General features: G+C 49.2%; 6 protein-coding genes across 6 annotated transcripts; 3 read left to right on the top strand and 3 right to left on the bottom strand.

Annotated features, from left to right (window-relative positions):
* Nucleotides 1-134: 134 nt before the first annotated feature.
* Nucleotides 135-1276, top strand: N7517_005351 (3-oxo-5-alpha-steroid 4-dehydrogenase family protein; the record flags this gene model as incomplete). Its single annotated transcript, XM_056723081.1, has 2 exons — nt 135-248; nt 302-1276. The coding sequence occupies 2 exons, from the start codon at nt 135-137 to the stop codon at nt 1274-1276; spliced, it is 1089 nt and encodes a 362-aa protein (XP_056579331.1).
* A 717-nt stretch (nt 1277-1993) lies between these two features.
* N7517_005350 (uncharacterized protein) lies at nt 1994-3578 on the bottom strand (the record flags this gene model as incomplete). The annotated part of the gene is made up of 7 exons (XM_056723080.1): nt 1994-2462; nt 2529-2627; nt 2686-2748; nt 2804-2858; nt 2909-3014; nt 3073-3107; nt 3170-3578. The coding sequence occupies 7 exons, from the start codon at nt 3576-3578 to the stop codon at nt 1994-1996; spliced, it is 1236 nt and encodes a 411-aa protein (XP_056579330.1).
* Nucleotides 3579-4700: 1122 nt separating this feature from the next.
* On the top strand, nt 4701-5984 carry N7517_005349 (tyrosinase family protein; the record flags this gene model as incomplete). The annotated part of the gene is made up of 2 exons (XM_056723079.1): nt 4701-5203; nt 5255-5984. 2 exons carry the CDS (start codon nt 4701-4703, stop codon nt 5982-5984), a joined length of 1233 nt encoding a protein of 410 aa, XP_056579329.1.
* Nucleotides 5985-6283: 299 nt separating this feature from the next.
* On the bottom strand, nt 6284-8960 carry N7517_005348 (metallophosphoesterase family protein; the record flags this gene model as incomplete). The annotated part of the gene is made up of 7 exons (XM_056723078.1): nt 6284-6629; nt 6691-6974; nt 7042-7499; nt 7550-7653; nt 8236-8275; nt 8334-8521; nt 8584-8960. 7 exons carry the CDS (start codon nt 8958-8960, stop codon nt 6284-6286), a joined length of 1797 nt encoding a protein of 598 aa, XP_056579328.1.
* Nucleotides 8961-10442: 1482 nt separating this feature from the next.
* Nucleotides 10443-11676, top strand: N7517_005347 (Proline iminopeptidase; the record flags this gene model as incomplete). The annotated part of the gene is made up of 4 exons (XM_056723077.1): nt 10443-10560; nt 10686-11357; nt 11424-11542; nt 11608-11676. 4 exons carry the CDS (start codon nt 10443-10445, stop codon nt 11674-11676), a joined length of 978 nt encoding a protein of 325 aa, XP_056579327.1.
* A 650-nt stretch (nt 11677-12326) lies between these two features.
* Nucleotides 12327-14871, bottom strand: N7517_005346 (5-methyltetrahydropteroyltriglutamate--homocysteine S-methyltransferase; the record flags this gene model as incomplete). Its single annotated transcript, XM_056723076.1, has 5 exons — nt 14856-14871; nt 14479-14800; nt 12540-14419; nt 12430-12478; nt 12327-12371 (listed from the first exon to the last, which is right to left on the bottom strand). The coding sequence occupies exons 1-5, from the start codon at nt 14864-14866 to the stop codon at nt 12327-12329; spliced, it is 2307 nt and encodes a 768-aa protein (XP_056579326.1). The 5' UTR covers nt 14867-14871.
* Between the last annotated feature and the right edge of the window lie 239 nt (nt 14872-15110).

Below are 15110 nucleotides of genomic sequence, written 5' to 3'. Positions count from 1 at the left end.
TTTGTCCTGATCAAGAAAGGAGAAGAGGTCAAGTGTAACTCCTTATCCGGGACCCACCGCCTTCCACCTCCCAAGCTTTTAAGCTTCTTGTTTATCCTCCGCGATCTTCAATCTTCCTCTTTTCAACTCTCATTATGGGTGCGACTATATCCACCTGTTGGGGAGCTATGCCCTTCACTGCAGAGCTCTTCCCTCCAAGCCCAGCTACATATAACCCTATTATATGCGGCTTCCAATACTTCCCCCTGGTCAGGACCCTGAAACCCTAGAGGATGTGACAAGACTAACTCGGTGCATTTAGATCACGGTAATTCAATGGATATTGTCCTGGCACCCAGCAGGAAAAACATCCTCGCAGTCCATCTTCAACATCCCAGGACGTATCGCCTGGTCTGCCATGGAGCTTGTCGGTCCTATCAACTTGATATATAGCATGGTCACCCCATCGCCATATGCACCGTCATTCACTGATCTCCCCATGTCCAACATCCTTGTTGTGACTCTGTACTGCACTCATTATTTCAACCGCGCCATCATCTCCCCTTTCTTCTCCGCCCCCAGTATGTCCCCAATCCATGCCGCCATCATGTCCTTCGCCATGCTCTTCAATTGGTTCAATTCAGCCTGTCTGGCCGGCTGGTTGCGTGGATATACTGTGCCGACCATTCCAAGCTTCCACGCAACCAGTAGCGGAAGTCCATCTCCCCGCCCTGCGGTGGTAGATATCCTCCCCATCGTGGGCTTGATCTTGTTTGCCATCGGAATGGCTGGCAACATTTACTCAGAGACAACACTATTCCGGCTTCGTCGCGAAGAAGCCGGAAGGTGTGCTGCCAAAAAGACAGATGATGAAACATTGGCCGGAGGCGAAGCACGGGGCAACCGCAACAAGTTCCACAAGGTCTACGTCATCCCACCTGCCAGTGGTGTCTTCCGATACATCTTGTATCCGCACTACGTCTTCGAGTGGCTCGAATGGATTGGGTTCGCTCTCGTTGGTACGGCGGTTGCCCCATTCTCCGCCCTCCCTGCCGCTGCCTCATCTTCCGTGGCCATCACTCCCCCGCTGCGTCTTGCACCTTGGTTGGTGCCTGCTGCGTGGGCGGCTGGTAAGCTCGCTGTGCCGCTACCTTTGCCTGCTGTGATATTCGTTGCAAATGCGATCACGAATATGTTACCCCATGCGCGCTGGGGACGGAAGTGGTATGTTGAGAAGTTTGGGGAGAAGGCTGTTGCTGGAAGGGGCGCTGTTGTCCCTGGATGTGTGTGGATGTGAAATGGAGGGAGCTCCAGATGCCATTTTTCTTGTAGCTTTATCTTTCTTTATGCCTGGCTCCCGGCTTTTGTCGTATCTGATTATCAGCATGAGCTAACGTATTCTGATTCGTGGAATTGAAATACTGTGTTGGCGGCATACCAATACCTATCTTCTACAGAGATATTCAAATATGAGCTTTTCTGTGTGGAACTTAAATTGCTCAGCACATCATTTGTGAATGTAATTGTCGATTGCTCCATATCGTACACTTGCGGATATCAACTGGATCCCCACACAGAATCGTCCAAGGCCTGTGTCTTCGCCCATGCCAAGTGGACACTGGTTTTAGAATCCATGTAGTGTAACAGTAATGTGTGATGTACGTAGATCAACAAAGCAAACGCATGCTTGGTCGAACACGACTGCATCCACCTCCCTCCCTCCTCACTTTCTGAGCCCTATTTTGTAGCAGTCCCAACAGGATCTGCCAAAGTGTTCCTGTTGTGGATGATGGCTGTTGTCTTGGTGTGGCATGGAAGTTCCGAGGTCGCGAGAGGTTCGGAAGTAGGGTATAAGCGGCACCGCTAGAACAATCATGTCGCTTTGGTCGACTATGGAAAACAGACACTTTGATTTGCCATCGATATACACATTATTTGCCCATGTACTCCTTGGGTATATTAATATTAATATACATAATCCTGTCACCTAGATATAACTCCCAATAATACAAAGTCAAACCCTATCATCCGCATTGACGCGCAAGCCACTCAGCGATCCCATCCTGCCCAGTTTGGGCAAAGTGGGAGGGCTGGGCGGCTTCTCTGGAGGATTCTGCTCTCGCGAAATCATCACCTCCGTTGTGCAAACAATCCCCTCACCCTCAATTGGCAATATCCGCTCCTCACTTGAATTGCTTCGTTGACTTCCAGAGTACTTCGTCGAGTTTGTTGTAGACCCGATCCGGGAGTGTTGAGTCTTTGGATCAGCGTCGAATTCAATGATACTGAGATTCCCACTTTTATGCGCCCGGGATTGCAGTGGTGGCCCCCTTGACCGAGACATTGACTGCAGTTTATATTTCTTGCTGCCGAAGTACTCGCGGGTGGTTTTCGTATTCGAGCCGTATGTGCCGAGGACTCTCTTGAAGAGTGGTTTGAGGGTTGGGAGGCTTCCAGCGATAATACCGGTGTTGCATTCCGTGCTGTTACTGGTTAGTATGGGGTTTGAAGGGTGGCCTCCGGTGCTTGAGATAGCATAAACAACTTACACGACCCAGATTGTGAGGTTTGTATAGTCCCAGAGGAAGTCGCCGGTTTGGCCGTAGCTGGGTAGGATAGAGAGCTTGACGAAGGCGGCTGCGCATGCACTGAAGGGAGTAGAAGAGTTAGCGTGGTTTTGATAGCATTGGATTGAAAGTAACCTACAAAATTCCTAGGCCCAGGATACAGATTAGGGAGGCTTTAACTCGGTGATTGACTTGAAGATGTCTGTCGATGATCGTATTAGCCTGTCACCCTAAAACGCGATGCCCATGAAACATACCGTAGCATAAAGACCGGTAGAATCGCGAAGACCAGATCAGTCAAAATATTTAGTGCTATTCAAGTTAGAAAATGTTTAACTATAGCCATGCATTGTCAATCTCACCAGTGTTGGTATAGCTCAGAGTCAAAAGTTGTGTGCGACTAAAGCACTTCGATTTCACCGCAGGATCCCAATTTGCTCGGATATCCTGACACTCAAAGATAAGAGTCTGCAATACATCAAGTTAGCTGTTGTCCGCGATAGAATATGGGGGATAGGTTACGTACCAAAAAGCAGATTGCAGTGTAGAGCGTCATGAGGACTACATGAGTCGGATTTGTCAGTACTGGATCACAAAAAGAAGAGGCAAAAGCCTTTACACACCCATGACAACCCAGATAAAGATCCTATACCCTCTGCGGGGTGCAAAACGAAGCAAAAACAGCCCAATTGATATCTTCACCGAGCCAATGGCCCACATGTAAATACCCTGGGTAGCATAATTCAAATGCATTGCCATTACGGCCGTTTCTTGGACAAAGACCATATGTCTGCCTGCACCATATTTCACCTCGGGGACAATAATGGCAAATCCACAGACAGACAGCAGCATCGTCAGGGCCATAGTATAATCATCCCACCCGACATTGCGAATAAGAAACACGCGCACGTAGAACCGAGCCAGAACGGTGATTAATGCGACGGCAGTAGTGATAGCCGTGGCTATGATAATTCTAGGTCCTTGGTTAACATCTCGTAGGCCAGTGCCTCCGATATTAGCACTGTCCGACATGAGTGTCGTAGGAGTTATGGAAGGCTAGGCATTGGAGAGAAGAATCGGACAGGGATTATGGATTATTCTAGGGCAAATTTGCAAGGGTTATAAAAAGTGTTAGCAAATAGATAGTGCATCCTGTCATATTTTTAATATTACATTCAGCTCTACTCCATACTGTTGTGGCTACCGAAGCCAACGAATGCAAGTGGCGTAAGTCTCGTATGGGGTTTTTAATATACTCAACGCCACAGACCAATTTCCTGTTTTATCTCCTTCAGGTTCGGGTCGACAATCTCCTTTCGGCCGTTCATAAGGGACGATGGGCATAACAATAAAACACAAAGCCATTGTCGGCATCCAAGCTAAGTCCGAAGGGCATGAAGAAAGTGCTGTATCACACTAAAAGATGTTCCAGAATACGGCCTCGGACCCGGCATCGAGGATATAAGTTGGTCATTAGAAACATGGCCAATGAGCAGTCTTGGCACCATCGGTAAGAAAGCACCTGGGAGGAAATTGAACCTCGGATTTAACGGAAGGTTCCATCGATGGTGGATTGCAGTTTAACTGAGTTTCCATAGTTAGGGTATCGGGGTATCATTCCGAGATTGGCTTTGACCGAAGTCGATTTATGCCGATGTGATTGGGTCAGTCGCTTAGAGGAAGTTGCCAAGTCGCTAAGAAACAAGGGTACCACGAGGTGGCTGGTTCTGCTGACAATGTGGCTTCAAATTTATTATTTGATCCCAAGGGTTCTTTTATATCCATGAATATCTTGGGTGATCTTCAGGGTATAGAAGGGTCGGTCCGTGAGCCAGCGATTCAAGTGGGAAACAGGACCCTTGGAAATGCAAATTGTGTCGCAAATTGCCGGCATCTCCCGGCGGTGGGGAAAAGCGGAACATGGCCCGGTGCCCTAAATGGCCCTAGCAGAGGGGCCATGGGGGCATACATGCAGGAAAAAAATATGATAGATGCGTTAGTTCGACTCCGAAAGCCGAGATAGGGGTGATTGGCATATGCACCCAGTCTTTAAATCGACGATCATGCCCAGATTACTTTTTGATCAACACTTCTCCTAAACTTTTGGTGTGGAACTTCCTGGTCTTCAGAGGTTCAAATATACAACTCGCCACCATGGTTGCCATTTCCGTTCTCACTCTGGGAGCTTTGTTCGCACAGGCGCTGGCTATGCCCGCTGTCACGGAGAGTGCTGTTGTGAGCGCTGCGACTCCCACCGCTGCATCCACCTCCCTGCCGGTCGCTGAGTCCCAGCTTGACGACTTGGCTGGCTTGGCATACGATGCCACCATCGAGAGTGTCTCGACTGACTCGAATGTTGAGAAGCGCGGTGGATGTTCGTTGAGCAGCCTGCGCATTCGTCGTGATTGGAGGACTTTCTCTAAGACTCAGAAGACGTCCTACATCAATTCCATCCTTTGCCTGCAGAAGTTGCCCTCGCTCACTCCCTCCGAGGTGGCTCCTGGTGCGCGGTCCCGTTACGATGACTTCGTTGCTACACACATCAACCAGACCACGGGAATCCACTACACTGGAACCTTCCTGGCGTGGCACCGGTACTACATCTGGAACTTCGAGGAAGCCATGCGCAATGAGTGTGACTACACTGGCGACTACCCGTAAGTCTGACAATCGCATAACAAAATCCCCAATCTCTAACATAAACACAGCTACTGGAACTGGGGCGCCGACGCCGCTGACCTGGAGAAGTCCCAAGTCTTCGACGGCAGCGAGACCTCGATGTCCGGCAACGGTGCCTACGTCGAAAGCGTTGGCGACATCGAGCTGTCGTTAGGTGCCTACCCTGTCATTCACCTCCCCACCGGCACTGGAGGCGGCTGTGTCACCAGCGGCCCCTTCAAAGACTACTCTGTCAACCTGGGCCCGGTTACGTTGATGGTGCCCGGAGGACAAGCCGAGACCTCAGCTAACCCGCTCGCATACAACCCCCGCTGCCTGAAGCGCGATCTGAGCACCAAGATTGTCAAGGACTACGCTAACTTCACCGCGATCGTGGATCTGATCCTGCGCCACGACGACATCTACGACTTCCAGATGAACATGCAGGGTGTTCCCGGCAGCGGCAACATCGGTGTCCACGGTGGTGGTCACTACTCCATGGGCGGCGATCCTTCCCGTGATGTCTTTGTTAGCCCCGGTGACCCTGCTTTCTGGCTCCACCACGGTATGATTGATCGCACTTGGTGGATCTGGCAGAACTTGAACCTCCACAAGCGTCTGAATGCTATTTCGGGCACTGCTACTTTCTTGAACGGCCCTGCTTCGCCTAACACTACTCTTGACACGCCTCTTGATATTGGTTATGCTGGTGGCGAGACTGTTACTATGCGGGATCTCATGAGCACCGTCTCTGGTCCTTTCTGCTACATTTACCTGTAAAGGGTGATCGTCGTTATTGGCTGTACATACCCAGACCTCCAGAACACAGATTGGCCGCTTTGAAGATGACAAAAATGGAGGGAGTGGGAGGAGTCATGTCAGTATAAAGAGGATATAATTGTATATAATCCATCATTTAGACCTCGAGAAGTGACCCTAAAATATCTATGAAAGGCACGAGACTTACTTCTCTACTCTCGTGTAGACTATTTCAATCTGGTCATTATTTCGTTTTATTAAGACTGGTGTAGCAATCTATAGCAATCTATAACAATAACTCCTAGAGCCAAAAGAACTCATTAAATCCTCCACCGCGAGAGCATCATAATGGGAACCCATAACCAAGTCAAAGAAAGCAAAGAGCCCTGCGCATAGGAATCGTGCTTCCCGCCACCATTAGCAACAGCAAGGTAAGTATCCTGACCATAAGTTGCGTTTAACGTCACACGAGCCTGGGCCGACCCATCTTCCAATCGAATCCACGTCTCAGTGTCGTTTGCAAGATTGTCCTCGTGGAGTAAGATCTGCCGTCCTCCGCGGACCAAATTACCGTAGCCGCCATATCCAGTATGCCGACCGTAGCACATATTGATACCGTTCCCGGTTAGATCGTGATCGACAAGAGAGCCGTCCCATTTAAAGCACCTGCGATGTATGATTAGCGTCTGAGTCACTCCAAGTCACGTTGTCTGCTAGAGGCGCATACCAGTCATTTTGGTGATCATGGCCGCTAAAACCTGCGATTAAGCCCTCGGTATGAAGGAGCGCGTTCATAAACTTGACGTCCTGGCCGTCGTATCTCCATAGGCCAGTCCCTTGCGGGTTAGCCCGTTCGCGATTTACGCCGGGCGTCAGATGTGGATTTACACCTTTTGTTTGTTGGTATTCGAGCACCGCATGGGCGGGTATGTGGTAGAATGCTAGCGATGGGATGACTTTGCCATACTCCTTTTTCAGTTTGGAACTGGTTTCGGTGAACCAGTCAACGACCTTGAATGCAGCCAGTTAGTTATTTCCTTGAAACAATGTGGTATGACCGGGGATTTTTTTTCCCTACCGATTCATCAATCCAATTGGGTCTCTTAACAGGAGGCCCGTCTTCTCCTTGCTTTTTATAATAATGTCCACCCTTCGAATCGAAGAACCACAGTAGTAACGTCGGTGTACTAGTATTCGCCTGTCCATGTGAAAAGACCGGCAGGTAATAATTCGTTATTCCAGCCTTGTGGCCGGATACTCTACTCTGCGTCAAGCTGTTGGGGTATTTGTGTTCGGCCTTCAACATGTCATCTTTTGGGTTGAGATTAACCGCGCTGTCGTGGTTGCCGTAGGTGGAGGCCCACCTGTACCCCTGATCGACGAGTGGGGAAACAACCGAATCGATATATTTGCTCGAGTCGGCTTTTTGGGTTCTTTCGCCGGACACCAAGTCGCCATTTATGACTACGAAGTCAATGTCCTCCTCCGAGAGGATATATGACATCACTTCTTTGGATTTTTCGTCTTTTTCCTCATCTATTAGGGAGTTAGTAATAGCCCCTTTCTGGGATGGCACCAACGTATACCCTCGGCGAAATGCAAGTCCTCAAAGACTCCAATGTGAAATGTTCCATCTTCTCGGAATCGCAGAGTTCGATCATTGGGTGGTTTGAGGACAATTTGACCCGCTCTGTGATTAAGTCGGGGTACCATATTGGAATGAATTAAAAATCAACATGGGGGGAGGGAATTCCCTAAGGTTGAGAGATTCACGTGCTAAATTCTTTGTTTCACAGCTTATCACGTCAGAAGCTTTTTGTGCCAAGACATTCTTTATTAGGTCGGCTATTTTGCTCCAGTACGTTTGTACTCATTTCTACTATAAATACTCGGCCCCATTCGCTCAAAATATTGTCGGGCTGGTATCAAGGGTAATTATACTATTCTTATAAACGGTAAGTATTACGCTGTAACACTATAGCACATGGAGATACCGCCCAACAAAAGAAGTCAAAAATTCAATCTGGTATCCCTGCTAATAATCCAACGCCTTCGCTCACCGAAAAAGAAAACAACTAAATTCCAACCTGGAATGTATCCCCTGCCGGCGAGCTGGGATACCATTCTGCAAGATTCTTGAACCCGATAAAGGTTTCATCGGGGAAATTGTAGAGTTTAGTGGCACGCAGGATGAGGGCTCGACCGTTGAAATATGACTCAAAAGCGCGGGCATGCTTGCCCATAAATGAGACCATAAAGATCTACAGAGTACCCAGTAAGTGACTGGTGGAAATTGGGACTGAAGAATAGCTCTGGGGGAAATTACCGGTGCTTTCCTATGCTTAAGGAAGCGTACCTTCCTCAGCTAACCAAGCATCAGGCGGAGAATAGTCAAGAGCTCCCCACGAAGAATCGTCTCATCCGTAGCGCCTAGGTTGTTGTACATGAATGCCTTGGCGTGCGGGAAGGCCTTTCCACGAATATCCGTCATCCTAAAAGGCCCAAATTCTGGCTCGTCAACTTGATACAAATCCTTGTAAGGAGTGTAATCGTCATTACTATCCATATTAGCTGCCATAATCCATTGTAGTGGAGAGGCTCAGGCGAGTGGTAACTTCACTCTTTCGAGGTCCATGGGGCATGCATCCCGTAGGGAACATAGGACGACCAGGGGCCTGCAAGCTGACGTGCCCGATCGACAGGTTCCGTAAAACAGATGTCCTCAAATTCTAAAATCGAGCGGACATCATCAACGGTGCTATCACTGGGCTCCGGGATGCTAGGATATGGCACGAAGAAGGAAGGCTTGTGGGCTGAATCTTCTCTATCAAGGGTCATGCGCTGTTGATCAATACCAAATCCCTTGAGTTTTGCCACGTCAATTTTGTGCGTCTTGCGCTCTTCAAGCTCATCAATAGCAAGCTCCAGCTCTAGTAAGAACCTGCGGTCTTTGTAACGTTCGGGTGATTCAGGTGATTCAGGTGATCTAGTAGGCATGTTGTGTATTTGATGTCTTTGACCTTGGACAAGGCGAGGGATAGTATGGATGGAAGAAGTTGGAGGGAGTTGATGGATTTAATGGAGCACTGTAAGCGTCTTTTATTGTCTCTAGCTGTATTTGCATGGACTATGAAAGAAAAGGATACCAATGTGGGGCGACGGGTGACTGGGAGGTGGTTGCCTAGCGACACGCTAAGAGCGTTAGTGGCGGCTATTATTCTTAGCATCCAACTAACTCTAATAGGCCCTAATTCTGGCGATCTTGGTGTTCTCATTGGCTTTGAATTTATATGTAGCCAGCCGCATCTCTCTTAGTTCTGATAACCCCTAAAAAGCTACCAGTTTTGGCTCTTCGTCTCGTCGCCAATAGAAGTAATCCTGTATAGTGTTCTCGTTGGTTAAAACAGGGTGCTTCACTAGGGGTATAAGCGCTTTTCAAATACAGAGTATATATCGTGTATATATTCCGTAGTATACTCCACACATATGTAAATGGGGCATTCCCCGCTTGGGACTGATGGGGACCTTAACATTTTGACCCACTCGGAGTAGGCCTCTCCCAGTGTCCATATCCGAGCATGTGTTATTGACTTTACGCTGGGGGTTTCATTTCCCGCCCAGGTCCTTTGCGGTGGCACAGGTATCTACATGACCCTAGACGGGAAATCTGTGGATGGGCTTGCGTCTACATGATCACAGATCACTGGGTGAACATGTGCTCCTTATAAAAATGGCGACAGCTTAGATCGAAATTCCAATTCCCACAGGCGACACTAGGGAAATTTAGAGTACCAATAGCCCTATAGGTGCAAAATTACCTACTTCCGTGTTGACACTCTGCATTGCATATGTATGGAAAACCAGATAGGACGCCAGGTTACAATTCAAATGTTCCCTCTCATCTCAATATCATCCCTGAGTCGCCAAAACATGTGGACTTAGCCTATCTAAATTTTCTCCATAATATAATATAGTATATCTAGTCTAGGACAAGAGGATAAAACAAGCGCGGTGTCTCCTAATCTCTTCTGCTGTGGGAAGTATTTATCCTCCAGTTGACCATCTGATAATCGTCTGCCTTCTTTGGACCCCTCCACTAGACACTGGCCTCTCTCCATCTAAATATATTCTTTGGAATCACTTAATAGATGGCATAGGATGAGCACTGGTCGGTCAAATCATATCAAAATCTCATATGTTAGTTTTGCGGTAAGTGTACTTGGCACTATGTTTCTCCAGGGCTGTAAGTGCAAAAATAAGCAAAAGCTAGGTGATGTAAATCAGAGAGCCAAGTGAGATATGAGCGAAAAAAAGAGATAAAAAATAGTTCATACAAGAACCAAATCGGGTAACGCCTGAAATATCCCTGACTCCCGAGGTCGCTAATATATGAGTCAGTCTTGCGCGATTTTCCTCTTAGTAGAGACAGTAGCCCCGATCTTGAGCCACTCATTACACATACACAACTTGAAATTAAACATGGCTGAGCGATTGACCGGATACACCCACTCAGCCGCCTTTGATATAGGGAGACTCCGCGTGAGCGATATCCATACTCTGCATTATGAGCAGTATGGTAACCAAGATGGGAAACCCGGTAAGAGACAACGATGAGCCTATCTTAAAACACACATCTTCTTCCATTTATAAGTACTTCATGATAATTGACTACAGTTTATACATCGAAGTTTGAATGGAGAATATACTGACGTTATGTACTAGTCCTGTTTCTTCACGGTGGACCCGGCGGGCACACCTCATATGACAACACCAAATTCTTCAACCCAGCTATATACCGCGTGGTGCTGTTCGACCAACGTGGTGCCGGGAGATCAACGCCCGCAGCCGAAATACGCGAGAACACAAGTCAGCACCTAGTCTCCGACATCGAAGTCCTACGCAACCACCTCCAAATCGCGAAATGGCACCTCGTGTTCGGGGGTTCGTGGGGGTCGACCCTGTCCTTGCTCTATGCACAAGCCTACCCGGAAATGGTCGGCTCCCTGGTACTTCGGGGGATCTTCACTGGCAGGAAATCTGAACTAGAGTTCTCGCGTGGGCCCGTTGGCGCAGCAAACTTGTTCCCTGAAGCTTACGAAGCATTCATCAATTATCTTCCTGAAAACGATCGGGCGAAACCCAACGAGGCGTACTATGATCTCCTTGTCTCGGAGGACTATGAGACAAGGGTCGCTGCGGCGAGGGAGTGGAATCGGTGGGATTTGAGTATTGACACTTTGAGACCGCAACCCGATGGTTTTGCTCAGCTCGAAGATGATGCATGGGTGCTCGCCCATGCGAGACTTGAGGCGCATTACTTTGCGAATGGGTGTTTCCTGGAGGAGGGTCAGATTCTCAAGGAGGAGAATTTGATTAGGATTAGCCATATTCCGAGTAAGTCATTTGTCACTCCTGGTCAATATAAATTTGGATAATGTAGCTAATTCTTTTTTCTTATAGCCACTATTATCCAGGGCCGCTACGATATTGTCTGCGCACCACAGACGGCTTGGGATCTGCACAAGGGCCTGCCAGACTCGCGATTGCTTTGGACTCCTGATGCTGGTCACAGCGCTGGTGTGAGTATACTCTCTCCCTTCGATTGAATTGGTTTCTGACACATGGCCTTGCTAATGTCTTCCAGGAACCTGGCACGCAGGCTAAACTACTTGAGGTCTGTGACGGGTATGCCGAGCTCGATTGTACTCACTGAAAATTTTTGGATAATTGATTAAATCCTTTTTCTTTTCCATATGATCAGGCTCGCTGTAGTCTTCTAACCGTATAACAACATGTTTTCCAGTGTGAGGAATGTTGTAGTCTGTGATAATATAGCAGAAGCCATCCAGGCAGCATGTTTCCTAATATACAGTGGTATACAGGTTGATTGCCATATAATTTTTGCAAAGCACAATTCTATAGAGTTCATCTCCTCGACAGAGAAGTACTACGTTGATATGAAAAAGCATCTACAAGAAACACAGAGTATTGTAAATTGTAATATTGACAACTGATTCTACACGATAATAGAAACAGTAGATCGAATTCGACAATGCGAATTCGATCAAGCAAGGTTGTAGAGCTTGCTGTATGTGGAAAACCACACAATGTTGAAATGGTAAAACTAGCACTAGCCAAACATCATCACGAAAGTAGGTCATGATGTCGGCCAGCGCCAATTTAAAATCGTCAGTCATGTTGAAACTCCAGGCCCGCTTTTGGTATCCTCTAGAAAACCCGTTGAAACCCATATGTTGAACTTTTGGTATCATCGTCGTAACTCATCAGAAAAGAAAACTCCCCAGTCCCGAGGTGACAGGTTGATTGTCACCTCCTCATTAAATTAATTGTAAATTAAATAATTTACTGCGCGTACTTCTGGCGGAAGTACTTGGCAGCGTTGACCATCTGTTTGTGTTTGATCAGCATTTTGAACGTCATTTTTAGAGAAATTGCCATTTCTTACCGCAGTCAGAGCCGCCTTTGTCTCGGGCCAGCCACGAGTCTTGAGTCCACTGCAAAAGAAGCATATTAGCATATGTTAAAAAGAAAATAGATTTTGGGGCAAAAACGAACCAATCAGGGTTGCACCAGAGCTGGGAGGGAGTAAGGTACGCGAGCATCTCTTCGATGCGGTCCTTGATCTCCTGCTCGGTGGGGACACGAGGGGAGTGGATGTCGTAAACACCGGGGCCGATGTGGCGAGGGTAGGCCTCGTCAATGAAGACCTTGAGGAGCTTGGCATCGGACTTGCTGTTCTCAATGGACAGGACATCGGCATCGAGAGCGGCGATGGCATGGAAGAAGTCCTGGAACTCAGAGTAACAGAAGTGGGAGTGGATCTGAGTGCCATCGGTGACACCAGCAGTCGACAGCTTGAAGGAGTCAACAGCCCACTTGAGGTAGGCAACACGGGCCTCACCAGTGCGGAGGGGAAGACCCTCACGGAGAGCAGGCTCGTCGACCTGGATCACGGCGATGCCAGCGGCCTCAAGGTCAACAACCTCGTCGCGGAGAGCGAGAGCGAGCTGCTGAGCCTGGACGGACTGGTGGACATCGTCACGGGGGAAAGACCACCGGAGGCAAGTAATGGGACCAGTGAGCATGCCCTTCATGGGCTTGGGGGAGATGGAAGCGGCGTACTTGGACTCCTTGACGGTCATAGGGGCGGGGCGAGAGATATCACCGACAATGATGGGAGGACGCACGCAGCGGGAGCCGTAAGACTGAACCCAGGCGTGGGTGGTGAAGACGTAACCAGTGAGGCGCTCACCGAAGTACTGCACCATGTCGTTACGCTCGGGCTCACCGTGGACGAAGACATCGAGGTCGAGCTCCTCCTGGATCTTGACGACCTCCTGGATCTCCTTCTCGATGAACTTCTCGTACTCAGCAGGAGTGATCTCACCCTTGGTGAACTTGTTACGCTGGATGCGAATCTCCTTGGTCTGGGGGAAGGAACCAATGGTGGTGGTGGGGAAGAGAGGGAGCTTGAGAGTCTTGGTCTGCTCGGCGTAACGCTCGGGGAAGGCAGACTTGCGGTTGTGCATCTCAGGGGTGACAGCAGCCTGACGGGCCTTGACAGCGGGGTCGTTGGTGCGGGCAGAGGAAGCGCGGGCCTGAACAGACTTGGCGTTGGCCTCGAGCTGTTCACGGACAGCGGCGGGGCCCTCGGTGACAGCCTTAGCGATCACGACAACCTCGGTGGCCTTCTCAACAGCGAAGGAGAACCAGTCTCGGACCTCAGCATCAAGGGTCTTCTCGCTGGCGAGAGTGTGGGGGACGTGAAGGAGGGAGCTGGAAGTGGCAACAATGACACGGTCCTTGCCGAGCTTCTGGATGGCGTTCTCGACCTTCTCAATGGCGGTCTTGAAGTTGGTCTTCCAGATGTTACGGCCATCGACAACACCGGCGGAGAGGACCTGCTTGGGGCCAAGAGCGGCGACGACGGTGTCGAGCTGCTCAGGGTTGCGGACCAGGTCGATGTGAATAGAGTAGAGGCTCTGGAGGTCGGCGAGAACATCAATGTTGTGGACGATGTCACCGAAGTAGGTGGCGAGAGTGATGCGGGGACCCTCAGCACCGAGGGAACCGAGCTTCTCGTAAGCGGGCTTGAAGGCAGCCTTGGACTTCTCAGCAAGATCGAAGACGAGGACGGGCTCGTCAATCTGGACATCCTCGGCACCGGCGGCCTTGAGCTTGGACAGAAGCTCAACGTAGAGAGGAAGGAGCTTCTCAAGCAAAGTGATGGGGTCAACGGTCTGGTCACGGTCGGCCTTGGCGAGAGTCAAGAAGGAGACGGGACCAAGGAGGACGGGGCGGGTGATGATGCCAGCAGCCTTGGCCTCGAGGAACTCAGCAACGGGCTTGGGCTCAGCGGCGAGCTTGAACTGTTGGTTGTCCTGGAGAGTGGGCTTCACGTAGTGGTAGTTAGAGTCGAACCACTTGACCATTTCCTGTTGATTGAGTCAGCATACTGAATTTGGACACGTATATTGTAATGATTTGCACATACCAGACTGGGGACATCAATGCCCTCCTTCTGGAGACCACGGCCCATGGCGAAGTACTCATCGAGAGGGTTGAGGTTGTACTTGGAGTAACGCTCGGGGATGGTTCCGAAGAGCTGGTGGTGGTCGAGAACCTGATCGTAGAAGGCGAAGTCGTTGCTGGGAATAACATCGACACCGGCATCCTTCTGGATCTTCCAGTGCTCCAAACGAAGACGCTTGCCCTCAGCGAGGAGATCCTCACGGGAGATCTTGTCAGCCCAGTAAGCCTCAGTGGCCTTCTTGAGGTCACGGAGTCTTCCCATGCGGGGGAAACCCAGAATAGATCTATCCAACTAATCAGCAAGTACTTCAGTAATCGTTTATAGTCGAGCCAACATACGATTGAACCATTCTGACAGTATGTGAAAAGGAGAAAAGAAAAAGGAGTCTCAAGGATAGAATTTTCACAAATCCGATGCCTTTTGAGAGAGAGAGAGTGAAGGAAGAGAAGGGGAAAGGTCCGGGAAATGCTCAAAGAAATATGGAGGGGAGGGAAACATACACTAATCCTAATGGGGATTTCGTCCCAATGGGGATTCGGTCCACCTGCAAGTTGGAGGGGTAGTAATACAGTATCATACATGATACAGTACCT

The sequence above is a fragment of the Penicillium concentricum genome (genome assembly GCF_028827145.1).
Source record: "Penicillium concentricum strain IBT 3081 chromosome Unknown utg000002l_segment0_segment0, whole genome shotgun sequence".
NCBI classification, from domain to species: Eukaryota; Fungi; Ascomycota; class Eurotiomycetes; order Eurotiales; family Aspergillaceae; genus Penicillium; species Penicillium concentricum.
Note: the sequence above shows the minus strand (reverse complement) of the source record. Positions and strands in the feature narration are given on the sequence as shown.